General features: G+C 40.3%; 1 protein-coding gene across 1 annotated transcript; it reads right to left on the bottom strand.

The window, feature by feature from the left end:
* Positions 1-8,705: 8,705 nt before the first annotated feature.
* On the bottom strand, positions 8,706-14,865 carry ropn1l (rhophilin associated tail protein 1-like). Its single transcript, XM_080489517.1, has 6 exons — positions 14,634-14,865; positions 12,253-12,393; positions 11,358-11,481; positions 10,586-10,747; positions 9,747-9,922; positions 8,706-8,816 (listed from the first exon to the last, which is right to left on the bottom strand). Exons 2-6 carry the CDS (start codon positions 12,381-12,383, stop codon positions 8,762-8,764), a joined length of 648 nt encoding a protein of 215 aa, XP_080345643.1. The 5' UTR covers positions 12,384-12,393; positions 14,634-14,865; the 3' UTR covers positions 8,706-8,761.
* Positions 14,866-15,398: the final 533 nt, after the last annotated feature.

The raw sequence follows: 15,398 nt of genomic DNA, 5'->3' as shown, positions 1-15,398 counted from the left end.
AATCAAATGGCATGCTTCTTTTCTGCTCTCTATTAAAAAAAAAAAACCTTTGTTTGAATTTATGGCCTCCATCTATTCCATCAGAACAACATGATAGTGGGGAAAATCCACCCTGTAAGTGCCAGCCTATAATGAGTCACTTGACTTGAATGTCTACAAAGCATCACCACCATGAAACCCTGGGGGCCATTTTGCATGCTAATGAGGCAAATTGGGTACAAATGGAGTGATTATTACCAAAATGATTGTGGCACATGGGTTACATTTTCCATGATCCTTTTCAGTAGAATTTATTTTGAGAAATTATTATTATCTGCATCAGCAGACTCTATTGAGCCATCTCTCATTCCATTTGTCACGTTCACTGTGTTGGTCACCAGCCAGTTCCGAGGTACAATAAGTAGATTTTTTTTTCTATTGTTTTGAACTGAACTATCAGACGTGTTCACCTGCATGTTTGTTTATGTAGCCCTAGTTCAGTTTTGTAGGAAAATTAATGTGGATTTGTGGAAAAAAAAAAAAAACAAATGCATGGGCTTTACCATGAAGGTGCAGTGTTAGACAGAAGTGACCAAATGTGAAAAATCCATGTTATCACAGTAATTAAAAACGTCAGTTTGCTGACAACACCTGCTGTGGAAAAACTAAGTGGATAACAGTCCCAGTGTGTACCTATTATTATTCTACCTTCATCTGCACACAGCTGAGAGCCCTGCTCTCATGTGGCTCCTTCATCTCTATGGTACCAGTCGACCGCTGTGAGGGTGACAGTCACTGTTAGCACTTATAGAGATGTACATCGTATGACGTTCTACACCCTCTGTCTCAGCTGCAGATGGCTCAAGGACACGAGTGTAAAAAAAAAAATAAGATCACCTCATTTGTAGTTGAGACAAGGATGAATTAATTTCTGCCAAGTGTGGTTCACTTGGTAGCGTGGGTGGTCATCCAAAGCCAAGGTTGGTGGTTCAATCCATCTTGGCCTGTCCATATGTCAAAGTGGCATTTGGATAAAGATAAAATGAAAAAACCTCTCCAAAAGGAAGTCAAGCACCTTGTGTGGCAGTTGCCGCCATTGGCAAATGTGACTGACAGAGGAATGGAGTTGAGGCTGCTGAAGTGGGAAAAATGGACCATACTGTATATTGTATGAAATTCAAACCCTATGCCTTTGTTAGGAGAACAAGAGTCCACGGTCATTGTAATATTTCCATTTTACACTGTTCTTTAAGGGCCACATGGTCTCATGCCTGGGTTCAAACACTGGCCAGGGCCTGTGCAGTTTGCATGTTCTTCTCGTGTGCAATTCTTTTCTTAACCAGTTTATATTTCTTTCTTTTTTGTGTGTAATCAATAAGACACACCACACAGACACAGTCGGATTACCAGTCTTACTTAGGGTAAATTGTGTTTGCAGGTAGCTCACCTGTTTGTTTTAGGATCTAAACTGTCAGTATGTTTCTGGTTTTGGTTTACCGGTTGATCTATTTATGATTAATTATTCATTTTTGATATATTTCTCAATATGACTGTCATGCCATGTTGCAGTTGTTGTTTTTGCTTCAAATGTGACAAGCACTTTCTATTAAATATTTAAAATCCCCAATAGATGTATTTGTTCTCAAAAAACAACTCAGAAAACAAAATATGTCGCCCTCCATATACACCAGATGAACCAGTCTTGCCTTGGTACTGAATGGATGTTGTGGGAGCAGATATCTGATGCCCATTAAATGTGTGGCTTTACTGTTTTGCCTACATAACCTACTGTATATACTTGAAACAACACCAAAATCCCCCAAAGAGGCTACAATATACAGAAGCAGAGTTGGTGTGTTTAATAGTAGTTAAAGTCTGTATTGTAGTGTAATGAGACAATAAAATTAATTATTCAATCCCATTCAAGGCAATTTTTATATCTTCTTCTTTCAGACTATAGATTGATTACAGAAATTGAAGAAATTGAAAAAGGCATAATACATATACATCTTATATATGCCTCTCTATTGTAGTGGTGAACCTAAAAGGCCTACACATCTGCAGGATTAGATTCTACATCCACCTACGTTATATTCATTCAGTTTTGCTAAGGTCCCCTATAGCTATGTTCAATAAAGAGGACAAACCAATATGCCATTGCCTTTAGGTGGCTGTGTAGTGTCGTGGTTAGACAACTGAATGTTGGCGCCAGGGGCTCTATCTTTATCGCTCGACCTTGGCACCAGAATGACTTGTTTTAACCACGGCACTACAGAACCACTACAACATTGGGTCAAGGCACCTGATTAGAATAATTAATCTCTTCTTGCCAAAGTACCTACACTTCATTAATGTCCATTCAGCAGGTTCGGCAGAGGCCTGTCATGTTTCACCACAGCAGTCAGCTGGAAGGCGTCTCTCAAATAAATCAATGTGTCATATGAGACAACTGGTGGTTTATTAGCACATCTTGCAGGTGTTGAAGTGTTCTTGGGCCTCTCCTTAAACAACTTAAACTGCAGTTGGGATTTTACCAAAACAAGTTGTGTTTTCACTCTTGAATACATGTAGTTTAAATGAAGAAATATGTACAAGTAAATGAGCTGTTCTCCATGTATGTCAGTAATCCCAGCAGACAGTCTATGGCACTCCATATGACTCCACATTTTCCATTGTAATCCATTCTCAAGTACATGTAGTGCTACTCAGTGAAACGTTCAGTGGGATAAAGCTGCTGTGACAACAATTTGCTTCCAGTGAAAAAGAAATTGGCTAATATTGTTTTGCAATAAACTGTTTTTTTTTTTTAGGGATAAAACTGAAATATGGTAATCCATCAAATTGTGGGGATTCATCAAAACTCTGGCTGCCTCCATCCTGCAAGTTGTTATAAAAAAAAAATAAAAAACTGCAGGTATTGTGGCAACCTTTAAAGAAAAGCTCAGCGATGCTTCTTTTCAAATTGCCCAGTGTTTTTCTCTGTTTCAAGTGGGTTTTTTTTCACCTCACTTTAAATTATGCAGCTGTTATACGAATTCAAATAAACCACTCGTGATCTCTGGCGTTTATTTGACCGTCAACGTGAGGCCACTGGGCCCCGTTCGGCCCTGATAAAATGAGAGGATGTGACTAATGCTGATTTAGAAGAACACTAGTTCTGTAAGCCAAGAACTCTTTAAATGTTGTGAGGGTTCTTTTTTAGCTCGTAGGAATAAGTCGCTAAGCAGCTGTTGTGGATGTCATTGTTTCAGTCAAGGACACAGAGTGACAGATGTCTGCTGACGTTCAGCGCTGTGGTTTGCACACTTCCCTTTTCTCTCTCTGCGATGACAATTACAATTTCTAACGCCTTCTCAAACGCAAGGCACTATACAGTACAGAGACGGGCAGTTGCCACCTGTGAGAGTCTTTGTGTTCACTTTGCTGTAGAGGCGTTGTTATTCAGTGATGCACACATGTAGGTATGTGATGCAGACACTCTGTAAGTAGCACATTAGCAACGCCACCGCTTACACAGCTAGTTGCATTAGCTCATCCTGGATCCAGAGGGAAAATACAAATCCCTCACAGAGATAATCTCTCCAGGCTGACTGGAGGCCCACTGCGAACATGTGCGTGTCATGTAAAAGGTGTGGCTTATACTGGGTCCCTCATCCGTTACATAGTGTGAGTCAACTAATGAAAAGTTCCAAGTACTGGTGACCAAAACACAGACAAGTTACCAAAATACCCTCAAAGCTGTTCTTTAGAGTGTTTTTTTGCTTTTCGTTATATATACCTAAGGCCACCAGGAGACATATGCTCATTTGCAATAGAACATTACTGTATTGAGGAATGCGCTTCAGTCCCTGCAAGCTCTTCTTAAACACTTAAATTTACTCCTGGTTGGTTTCGATAAGCTCCTGTAGGTCTTCCCCTTTTTAGACATTTATTTATCCCCCTTGAAGCCACAAACATCCCAAACACCCACACAGAACACTCTTTTATGGCATATAGCAGGTACAAAGATGTTCTCTGACTCTCCTCTGGACACAAGCACTGAACTGTTAAGTTTGTGAATGTGAGTGCGTGTGTGTGTGTGTGTGTGTGTGTGTGTGTGTGTGTGTGTGTGTGTGTGTGTGTGTGTGTGTGTGTGTGTGTGTGTGTGTGTGTGTGTGTGTGTGTGTGTGTGTGTGTGTGTGTGTGTGTGTGTGTGTGTGTGTGTGTGTGTGTGTGTGTGTGTGTGTGTGATGGGAGTGAAAATGTAGCCAAAAGCCAGTGTTTGTACCAGGGTTTAAACAGGGTTATTTGTGTCTACGATGTGCTTAAAAATGTTGATTTTTCCGCTCTTCATCACAAAGTCGCCATATGCGGATTATTAATGGCTTGATTAGAAACTCTCAATAATATTGCCTAATCAGTTAATGAGGCTGGGAGAGACAACACCGTCTCTTCAGAGGCTGAGGGCAACACTCACATTGAGGGCTAGAGAATGCTTTTGTTGGCAGTTGAATAGGATAAATTCAATAGTCCATAAGTGGTAATTAAATAATTTTAATCAAGCAGCAATGGCCTTTAATTAGGGTCAGTATTGATGTGTGTAAAAACAACTCAAAATACAGCATGCTCGAATCAGCTTCATTTATTTTTAGCGTGTTCCACAAAAAGGCTGGAAGCCAACCACAAATCAGCATTAATAATAAATAGACATAAAAACATCACACAGATATAAACAAACTATGTAATCAAGCAAATGTATTCCTGATAAAACTGTTTGACAAAAATTAAGAAGCACCACTGAGTGCTTCTTAAGTCCTTTTAGAGCAATGTAAAGATTGCCCTCATACACACAATTATGGACAGGGTGTCAGTTAAAGGACAAAGTAGTGAAGGTAATGAAGATGTGTCCATCCATCCATCCATCCATCCATCCATCCATCCATCCATCCATCCATCCATCCATCCATCCATCCATCCATCCATCCACCCATCCATCCATCCATCCATCCATCCATCCACCCATCCATCCATCCATCCAAGCCCAACTGCATACGTCTTAAATACTAATCCTCCAACTCGCACCAGGTTTCAGGATCAAAGCAATCACAGGATGATATCAACAATAACCACATCTTCCTGTAAAATACAAAATGCAACGACACACACTTGTAAGAAGCTCAGGTCTCCAACAATTAATGTCACATTTGCTAATGTGCGTCACACTGGAGATTACAAGATCACAGTCCCATTAAGATAATAAGGATTAAAGAGTAAAATGCTTTTGACAGGTGCCTGTCACATGTCGCGGTGGAGGATTGTGCTTTCAGATCTTCAATAGAAATTCAACCTTCAAGAAATGTATTGTTAAGCATGAACAAGGTCCTTCAGCCACACTGACATGAATGGAATTATTCCTGCATTCACAATCAGACAGCCATCCTTTTGATTCTTAGTCAGCTCTGGAGCTTGCTCCAGCAACACTGGATGAACCAGGAAGAGCTGAGGCCATCCATTCATCCTTCTCGATGAAGTCCAGAGGTTTTATCATGCCGTTTTGAAGTTTCCTGAAACAGGAGAATGTGAAATATGTTAAACATTTTTCACATGTACATTTCAGGCACATATACATATCTGCAGAGCCAAAACAAATATTCATATTACCCTGATTACCCCACCTAACTATGGAATCTGTTATCTCGACCATCGTTTTTTAAGTGAAATGAAAGTCAACAGCAGTTTCTAGAATAAACAAACTCAAATATGAACGTGGCCAAGCTTTGAATTAAACCAATCTCAGCTGTGAGAATGATGAAATATCCAAATTCTTCAACTTCAAGATACTGCAAGAATCATGTGTTCCCCTATTCTTACCCTGAATTCTATTACACTACAGCTACACAGACACACACACACACACAAAAAGGAGCCTTTGTGTCCACTCTCTCTTCTCCGGTCTCTTTCGCGCTGCTCTGCAACATTCGTCGTGTCCCTGGAGATGGGATGTTATGAGCAAAGCTTGAAGAAACGGCCAAAGGCTGTACACCGAGTTCCACCCTGCAGCGGACATTCCTGAACCACTGACATCTTTGCAATGACATCATGTTTTCTTCCTTAAAATCCCCAAAACAATGGGGCTCTGAGTGTGACCACTGTGCTACAAGATCCTCTGGAAGAGCAAGTGAATAGTAGAGCAATTCAAGGATGATCCAAAAATACTTTTCTCTACAAGTGAATGGTTAAATCCAAGTTAAATTATGCAGCAGCAGAGGTCAAAGTAATGTCTCCAGACATTCACACTTGTCAATTTTAGTGGTTTCGGTTTTAGATTAGGTCAATTCAGAGTCGCAATTTGCAGTTTGTTACTGTGAAACTGAGATATTTAAATGTGTATTTGTCGGAGGACGTGCAGAGTTGTTAAGTGGGATCCAAGACCGGGCAAGATGATAATTTACCAATTATTATCACTACAGTTTGGTTAAAAAAAAGTTACTGTGGCCACAGTTAAAAACAAAAAAATAAAAATAAAAAAATAAAAAAATAATAATAAAATAAAATAAAATAAAATAAAATAAAATAAAATAAAATAAAATAAAATAAAATAAAATAAAATAAAATAAAATAAAATAAAATAAAATAAAATAAAACAAACACTCACTGAACCTGAATCAACAATCAAAATTTAACATTAAACTGCAGAGTTTAACAAAGACCTCATAAGAAGTTTTTACTGATACTGGAAACAGTGTAACTGTAAAACAAACAAAGTGTGGCGTCGTCTCCATTTAAAAAAAAAAAAAAAGAGTGTTTCTGCTTCTTTTTTTCCAAATAATGGCAACGTTCAATATCAGGTGCATTGCAGCTGCTCCCGCCGAGGGTTTTCACTGTGGCTCATATGATCTGCGAGTTTAGCTTGGCACATGTTTTATGGTGAATAACCTTTGTGATGAGTGTTTTAGGAAGCTCGTGTTACTAATGTGTGATCATTGAAGGGTTGGAGTGTCCTGGGAGGAACAGTAAAGACTAATGTATGGGGGGGGGGGTGAAAGCCTTGATTTCCATGCTTTCTGGTACTTTTTTCAAGCAGTCATAAACAGTCCAAGAGTTTTGGTTATGAGAAGTATGCATGTCAAATCTTGTCAGCAGCAACCGGAGAAGAATAGAAGAGTTTGGAAGTCAGCGTAATATTCTACCATCAACATTTTTCCCCAGGTCAGTGGAAAGTACCAAATTAGAAGAACGGACTTTTTGTGGTGACAAAACTATGGCCCTGAAATCAAAAACTTCCCGATCTTGATTGGAAAAAGCCCCTAGCTTTCCCGGACCAATAGAAAAAAATAAAGTCAAAAGAGACTGTGTTTGACTGCTTTAAAATCTTTAACAACAAAATATCAATCGGGCCGGAAATTTCCACCTTGCAATTCGAGTTAGTTCATCCACATACATGGTCTCAAGGCTAATTTGAAAATGATCCAAAGCTGAAAACTATTTTAATGGTTGCATTTAGAATGCTTTCATGCCTTAGTTATTATCACATCCTTAATTGAATCAGTTGATCACAATCAAAATTCTCTACACAGAAAATTGAAATTATGACTAATGTTGAGTTATTTTAAACTTTTAACTCAGCTGCACGGAGAGGATTGCAGGAAGATCAGAGTGCTGAGCCCTGACAAAATTCCTTCTGTGCTGTGTCATACGGGCAGAGAGTCTGCAGTTATCAGGTTATCACAGATTCTATCTGTCCTCCAATCCCCTTTGACTTGGCCACAGCTGCAATCCTGAAAGGTTTAAGCCGTGGTACATGTGTGTATGTGTGAGCGTAGCCTCCACTTCTAAAACCCGCTGCCAACTGTGCCTGTGATGTGAGTTCCCACTGATCCCGTTTCCTGTCCTACCTGATGAAATACTCTAAAAGTGAGTGTGTGTGAGAGAGAGAGAGAGAGAGAGAGAGAGAGAGAGAGAGAGAGAGAGAGAGAGAGAGAGAGAGAGAGAGAGAGAGAGAGAGAGAGAGAGAGAGAGAGAGAGAGAGATAAACATGCAAATGCAAAATATAAGTGAGTCATGTTCTCCCTCTATGACTTACCACAGCTTAAGCTCTCACTGACACATGCAATTGTGCCTCCGTGTTTCGATTAAATGTATATTTCTGTGCTGATGTTCGGAGGGGATGCGTATGAGATTTTCATTTAAGCATATTGCCTCTAGGAATTCTAGGCCCTGCATGACATTTTGTGTTCTTTCTGACTTTTATAATAAACCTTTCTGCATGAAGTCTGGTTAGAATATTGCATGGCGGGCTAAACAAAACATAAGTCTCCGACAATCATGCTCTTGCGCCCTCAGTGCTTACTTGCTTTCCCCTTTTTTTTCTGTCTGCTGAACAAAATGGATTCACCAGCAGAGAGGCCAACTGCTCAGGGCTGCAACCTCATAGGTTGTCTGCATGATAAATGAACTTTGGCTTAAAGGAACAAGAAATAAAGTGCGTACACACACTCCACCTGACAGGTTCTAGAGGTTGGCTTTGTGCACCTCTCGGTAGTCATTAAAAGATTCTGGCCTGATTCAAAAAGCAGCCGCGTTCAAATGAACAATGACAAATAATAAGCCATTGAGTCTGACGCTAACAATTAATGGGACCAATTTCTTGGTAATGAAACAAACAGCTGCAGCTTGAAGGAGCATTACTGGGCCCATTTGTTCATTGAATACCATCTTTTTATTATTATTCATTCTTTTTTTTTTTTCGTGCTTGTATTCCTTCCTGCCTCCCATCGTCCACTGCTGTCTGTCTCTCCTTCCCTCACTTCCCGCTGGCGTAGAAGTCGGAAACCTGAATCATGCCGGCCTGGTTGTCGCTGTCGGGCAGAATAACCAGTGCATCAGTGCAACAGCTCTGCAGTCAGCAGCATGGGGATTTTCACAAAAAGTGAATTTCACAATCTCATAGCATCTTCTGAGGCTAAGGGGACCTGGCTTAGCTCTTAAACTGTCTGTGCTTCTCAGCCAACTGACACTGGCTGGCAGAAATGTTGGTCCATACAGGCCTGAATCAGCCTTTAAAATTCTCTCTGCTTAAAGTACTTCTGAATGTATTTTTCAGCATTTTCCATTGAAGTTATTCCTAAAGAGGAACAGTCAAACTGTAGAATCCATCGTACAAGCTTAATTTGAATACAAATGTCTAATTTTAACCAAAAAAATGTACTATGTTTTCCTGGGAAGAAATAATGGTTAAGTCATTGCATGAAGTTTTTACTTACATCTTATATTTAATTCAATGTATAAACCTTTCTGGAATCGGGGCTGATTCATTAGGCTAAAGTCGTTGGATGTATGCACTGGAACTTTATGTAACTAAACTCTATGTGCATTGTTAGGCGGCCAGTTGACTGAGAAGAATGGAAAGAAAGACATCTGGAAAAAGCAAAGATAAAAAAGCAACTGGGGGTCATCTGAGTCCAGATAAGTCTATTTGTTACTGAGTTAATACTTTGTAGATATCAAATGACCTCTGTGACTCACAAAAGGGTAAAAATAAAGCCTGTCTCAATGGGGACTGATTCAAATGAGGAAAGTAATTATGCTGTTTGGAAAAAAAAAAAGAGAGAATTGAGCAGCATGGTTGGTGATGCATACAAAATAGCTACATATTCCACCCCTACATCCCCAATGTCTATTAAAAAACTGGCAGCAGAGAAGAATACACACATGGTAATACACACACACACAAACATACATACATGCACACATGTATAACACACGTAAAAAAAAAAAATGTCACTCACACTTGTGGCTGGAGACTCTGGAGGAAAATGTCAATGTGTTCCTGAGGCACGTCCCCTTCAAGGTGAGCCAAGTAGGTGTAGAGTTTGACGAAGGTGTCGAATGGAATCCTGGCGGCACCACCCTCCTCATCCTTTGTCAGGATCTCACAGGCAAACTTCAGAGAACTTAGGAGGGTCTGAGAAAGTATATTCACAGTCGCAGAGAATCCGCCTCAGGAATTTGATTTAGAAAAAAAATGCAAAAATAAATAAATAAAAGAAAACCCAATAAAAAAAAATAAAATACCGGATTCACAAATAGAAATTCATTCAAGGACAATCGAGCAAATGCACACACTTAACATGCACGCACAGAAAAAGCAAGCAGTTAGTCTAATACAACACTGCCCTCATGTGGTTGAAACGAGCAACAGCCTGCATTGCGAGCTGCTGACACTGAGCACATTATCTTATTAATGCTCAGCTGCATGTGCTGCTGCAGACACTAAGCCATCTTCTGTAAAGTTCTCCATGCTTTAGGAAGAAAAAAAACCCTGCTTTGATCTGTCACTACTTATATCTGCATCTTAGAAGCAAAATCATTGGCTTAACAGCACAGCAAAGATTCACAGAGTAGAGGATTTATCCAGTCAGTCTTCCTGGAGCCTGGGGACCCTGATGGAGTAGCCCGGATCACAGATGTCTAGATGTAGTCTGAACACTTGGAGACTAGACTGTGAGATGAACAAACGTGGTGCTGCTGGAGGATCTCCAGCTGTGCTTAGCAGGTTTTTAGGGCTCCAAAGAAGCGGCATGAAGTGGCATTAGCATTTAGATCTAGATCTTATGGAATTCCTCACCCCTCCGAGGGCACTGCAGCCCAGGGCCAAGAACTCCATCCAGTGGACGTCTGAGATGAAGCTGCCCAGAGACAGCAGGGTCTTCAGCTGATCCACGGGGAGGGACAGAGCCTGCCACTTGATCTGCAGCTCCTCCTTGCTGCATGTTTCCCTCAGGGACAGCTGCGATTGGGTGGTGAAAGTCGGGGGCGAGGAGAAAAAAGTAAATCAAATTATCCACATCACTATACTGAATTAAAAAACGACTTGTATTTGCTGAAATAAACTGCCAGATCGAAGAATCCGGGAGGCGTGTAAACTCACAGTCAAACGTTCAGCCTTTATGTTCAAACCAATAATTTAAAACAATAAACTAAGTTCCATTGACTTAACAAAACTTTCCTTAATTAATATTTAAGCTTCTCCTTGATATAAACACTTACCAATATTACAAGAGAGAAGAGCACGATTCTCACAAGGTTAAAGAATGTTACTTAAGCGCTGGCCTTTAACAAAATATCAATTATTCAAAGCATTTAATGAATCCAACACACAGAATATGGCACAAAAAATGCCCCCAGATGAAATACATTTACAATAACATGAAACTTTGATGATCGACAAGAGGAAAGCTTGTCCCAAAATATGCAGGAACACAAAAACAAATACAATTCGGCAAATACAGAGAATAAACTAATGAATACACAGAACAAGCATTTAAGGCTAATTTTTTCAAGCCCATACAGGACTTGTAAATAAAATATGAAGCTGGCATTGCATAGTGAGAGAATACCTGCATGTGAAGGACCTTCAGCAGACCTGGAGTCAGTCCCGTGTCTGTCTTCTGAGTGGCGACGTTCATCTCCAGCCTGTCCTTGACTGGTAGAGGCTCTCCTTTGGAAAGCGCATCGAAGTATCTGCGAGGGGAGACCCTTAACTCGTTAGAGGCAAAATATATTTATAAATATAAAGTATCACTTTTAACCTGCCTGTCATCCCTGACACTGTGGGAACGTTATTTATGCAAAAGCAGTAAAAGTTGGCTGTGCAAAACGTTTATGATATTTATTTAACGGCTTCTTGTAAATACATTCAGGTGAGTAAATCAGCATCTGTTGCCGTTTGTTTGTGGGAAGTGTCCCAGTCACACTGCGGCTTATCTCGCATCACCATTCAAATAACATGCCCTAATTAATTTCCAGGAAGCATGACTTTGGGCATGACTGAGGCAACAGGGCATGTGTTACTTAGAAACAAATAAACGCCTTGTAAACACAGAAATGGGGCATCAGTTCTCTCCATTGCGTTTGCTGAACAGCACACAGCCTAAATACACAGGTCAATGAAATAACAGAGGATGTGACAGTCCTTAGGGGTGTGAAGAAAAAAAATGTTCATATTTTATTATCATCCACGGCTTCCATTCTGCTTTTTCTTTGGTGAACAAGTGTCAGATAGTTTAACCGCATCAGTAACATGGAAGGCCCTTGGGATCCAATTACAGCCAGTCAATGCAAAGATAAGACATGCACAGGTGAAAAGGGCCTGCCTTTCATACAGTGATTCTGCCTGGGGACGCTGTGAACATTGTTTATGGCGCTACTAGAGAGAATTAGATTGGAATACAACAAAATAATATGAATCCCTGCCCTCTAGCCTAACCACAGTCAACAGAGATTAAGACTCACGCTGCAGACCACGGCAGCAGATCCTTGGGCTGTGTTCGGATGGCTGCCTTGGTGAAGTTTTTCAGTATGTCTGGCAGCCCGGGAGGGATGTTGATTTGCTGGGCACAGTAGATCGTGTCTGGAAGCGGCATGGCTGTAATGCTGTAATATAGAAACATTGCAAGGTAGTCCAATTAACAGAATGGATGTTGTAGAGGGGGAGCGTGAAGGAAAATAAAAAACATGACAAGGTTTCTGGCAAGTAGAGAGTCTACACACACACACACACACACACACACACACACACACACACACACACACACACACACACACACACACACACACACACACACACACACACACACACACAATATAATTCATCTAAAACTTCTGCTCTGCTTTGAGGAGTTACTGAAGCCACAGTGTCACTGAAGGCGACAAGTTTCACATTATTGTTTTTTTCAACAATTGAATATATATGTGTGTGTGTGTGTGTGTGTGTGTGTGCGTGTGTGTGTGTGTGTGTGTGTGTGTGTGTGTGTGTGTGTGTGTGTGTGTGTGTGTGTGTGTGTGTGTGTGTGTGTGTGTGTGTGTGTCTGTTCTACACGCTCAATATTCCAAATCTCGCGTACTCAAACGTGACTTCAGTGTGCATGTGCAGCGGCATGTAAATGTAAACAAACATGCTGCCAGGCCTATATTACGATTCGGGATTTTCTTTAATCGGAGTAAGTTCAGGATTAACCCTGGGATTTCCGTACTGCCAAGTAGATTCACTTTTTACCAGGATAAATCACACAAGTACGCTGATGTTTTACTACGGAGCAGAGAATGCAGGCGTCGTCTACTGACCAATCAGATCTCTTATAAATTTACCTGCCTACTTTTACACTGAAAACTCAGAGCGCCGCGGAGCGGGGACAGAGTGTTTAGAGCGATCTCTTTGACGTAATAAAACAAATCCTGATCAGTCGGGCTGTAATATAAAGTACTGGACTCGGGAGAACCACGCATCCTTAACGACAAACGTTTATTTTCTTCTTCGGTCTCATGACTCCAAATCACACACAGTCATACAACCAAAGGCACAGTGCCATCTACTGGTGACACTGAGTAACGCAGTTCCAACTCAAATACGTTACAGGGGCTTTGAAGGATGTTTTTGTTCTTGTTTTGACTTGTTCCAAGTCTGTTGAGCTCCATGAGGGTTTATCTGTATTAATGAGGTTAATAATAATAGTTACGTCTGACAGAACTGCAGAAACATGAATTTGCTCTGCCATCACTGTGAGGAATTAATATCCCAACACAAAATGCATTCACACCGAGGAAACAGCCCAAAACAAACTGATGGAAAATGTAAAGTTAAAGAAGAGTGGTTAGGAATAATAAAGTGAAACTGAGTAATTACAGTGCCGTGCAGCTCCGCTTATATTGCCCAATGAATTAAAATCTTAGAATCTCATGAAGTCAGGCATTAAGAAGTCGGGGACTTTCTGGCTTTGACTGCAGCAGCAGTGTTGCTTTCAGCCTGGTTGGCTTTCATATGGGCACACGTGACATCACACCCCCTGCTGCTCGGCTCCTCTCGGATCAGACCACACTCAACAGGATTTCTCCTTGCAAATATTGAACATGTTCATTATCGTCGATCTCGCCTTCTGAGCAGATCGGACTGACAAAATCCTCTTAACACACCCCAGACCACAGGAAAGTCACACATGATTTCTTTTTGCCGACATCAGACAATCGGGCCTGTGCTCCTGATGTTCAGGAGGGAGAGATCGGGACCTTTACACATAAAACTAGTGCTGTAAATCAATTTTTAAAAATGAACAAATTATTTGCACAATATTCTGTAATTAATTGCGATTAATCGCATTGTTTTTCTACTGAACAGTGAAGCTTGTAATCGATATTTGTTAAGGAAAACCACAGGATTAATGTCAACTCAACACACAGAGACTATATTTAAATCCAAAGACTACTTTTTATAATGTGTTTTAGCTTTGCATGAATGCTGTTTCTCTCAATGATTAGCAAACTAATGAAAATATAAATCAATCAATTATTAAACATCTATAAGGCTGGGTTTTGTTAGAGTGCAGGTCCATGACTTTGAGAATTTGAATATTTCTATAAACAAAGTTCTAGACTTATTATATGAACAAAGTGGCTGTAATATCCACGCACAGACGAGAGACAGAGAGAAACACTCGGAGAGAGAGAGAGAGAGAGAGAGAGAGAGAGAGAGAGAGAGAGAGAGAGAGAGAGAGAGAGACACACACACACACACACACACACACACACACACACACACACACACACACACACACACACACACACACACAGTATACAGGAGAGCCAGGGAAAGAGAGAAAGAGGAGAAATTAATATTTTACCTGCAAGTATTTCCTCCAGCTTTAGAATGTGGGGGCTACTGGTCAGCCAACATGGCAACCTGCTGCTTTGCTGTAGAATTACTTCTGTGGTTAATTTTTTTTAAAAAGAGTTAAACGTTTCAAATAAATTCATTAAATTAACGTGTTATTTTTGACAGCGCTCCATAAAACGCTTCACTATGGAAGAGAGTCTATTGTTGAACCGTCACCTAGCAACACCATTCTTCTTCTCGTGAGATCAGCGTTTCCGTTACGTACGCAATACACCCCCCTGGTGTTTAGGAAGGAAAACTACATCCACTTAAAAAGCAATAGATTTCAAAGACATTTGCTTGAACTTTTGTGTAAAAGCAACTGCTGTTTTGCAATAACTTTTATGTGGAATGTAAAATCAGCAGGCAAACCACAAACTAAATGTGCACTCAGTGCTCAAGAGGCCACAAAGCATTATTAACATCAGAATATTTCCTGTGAGTGTACATTTGTAAATACATGCATGATGAAGGCTACTAATAGCTGGAAATAATGGACATCGGAGGGAGGATATTGAAAGGGCTTTTAGCTTTTTTTTTTTAATTGTCATCTCTCACAGTTTTTTTTAGATATCACATTAAGAGTACACTTTTGCATATTGCATTTGTGCCCCAAAAATTGAAGATTTGAAGGTATCCAAAATCTGATATAAAAAAAGCTAATAAATTGGGCTGTATGTGGCCTCAGGACTAAAATGAGTGTGACGCTCATTTTATTATGGATTTGCCCAGT

Source organism: Lipophrys pholis (genome assembly GCF_963383615.2).
Source record: "Lipophrys pholis genome assembly, chromosome: 20".
NCBI lineage: Eukaryota > Metazoa > Chordata > Actinopteri > Blenniiformes > Blenniidae > Lipophrys > Lipophrys pholis.
This window is presented reverse-complemented; position numbering and strand designations above follow the sequence as displayed.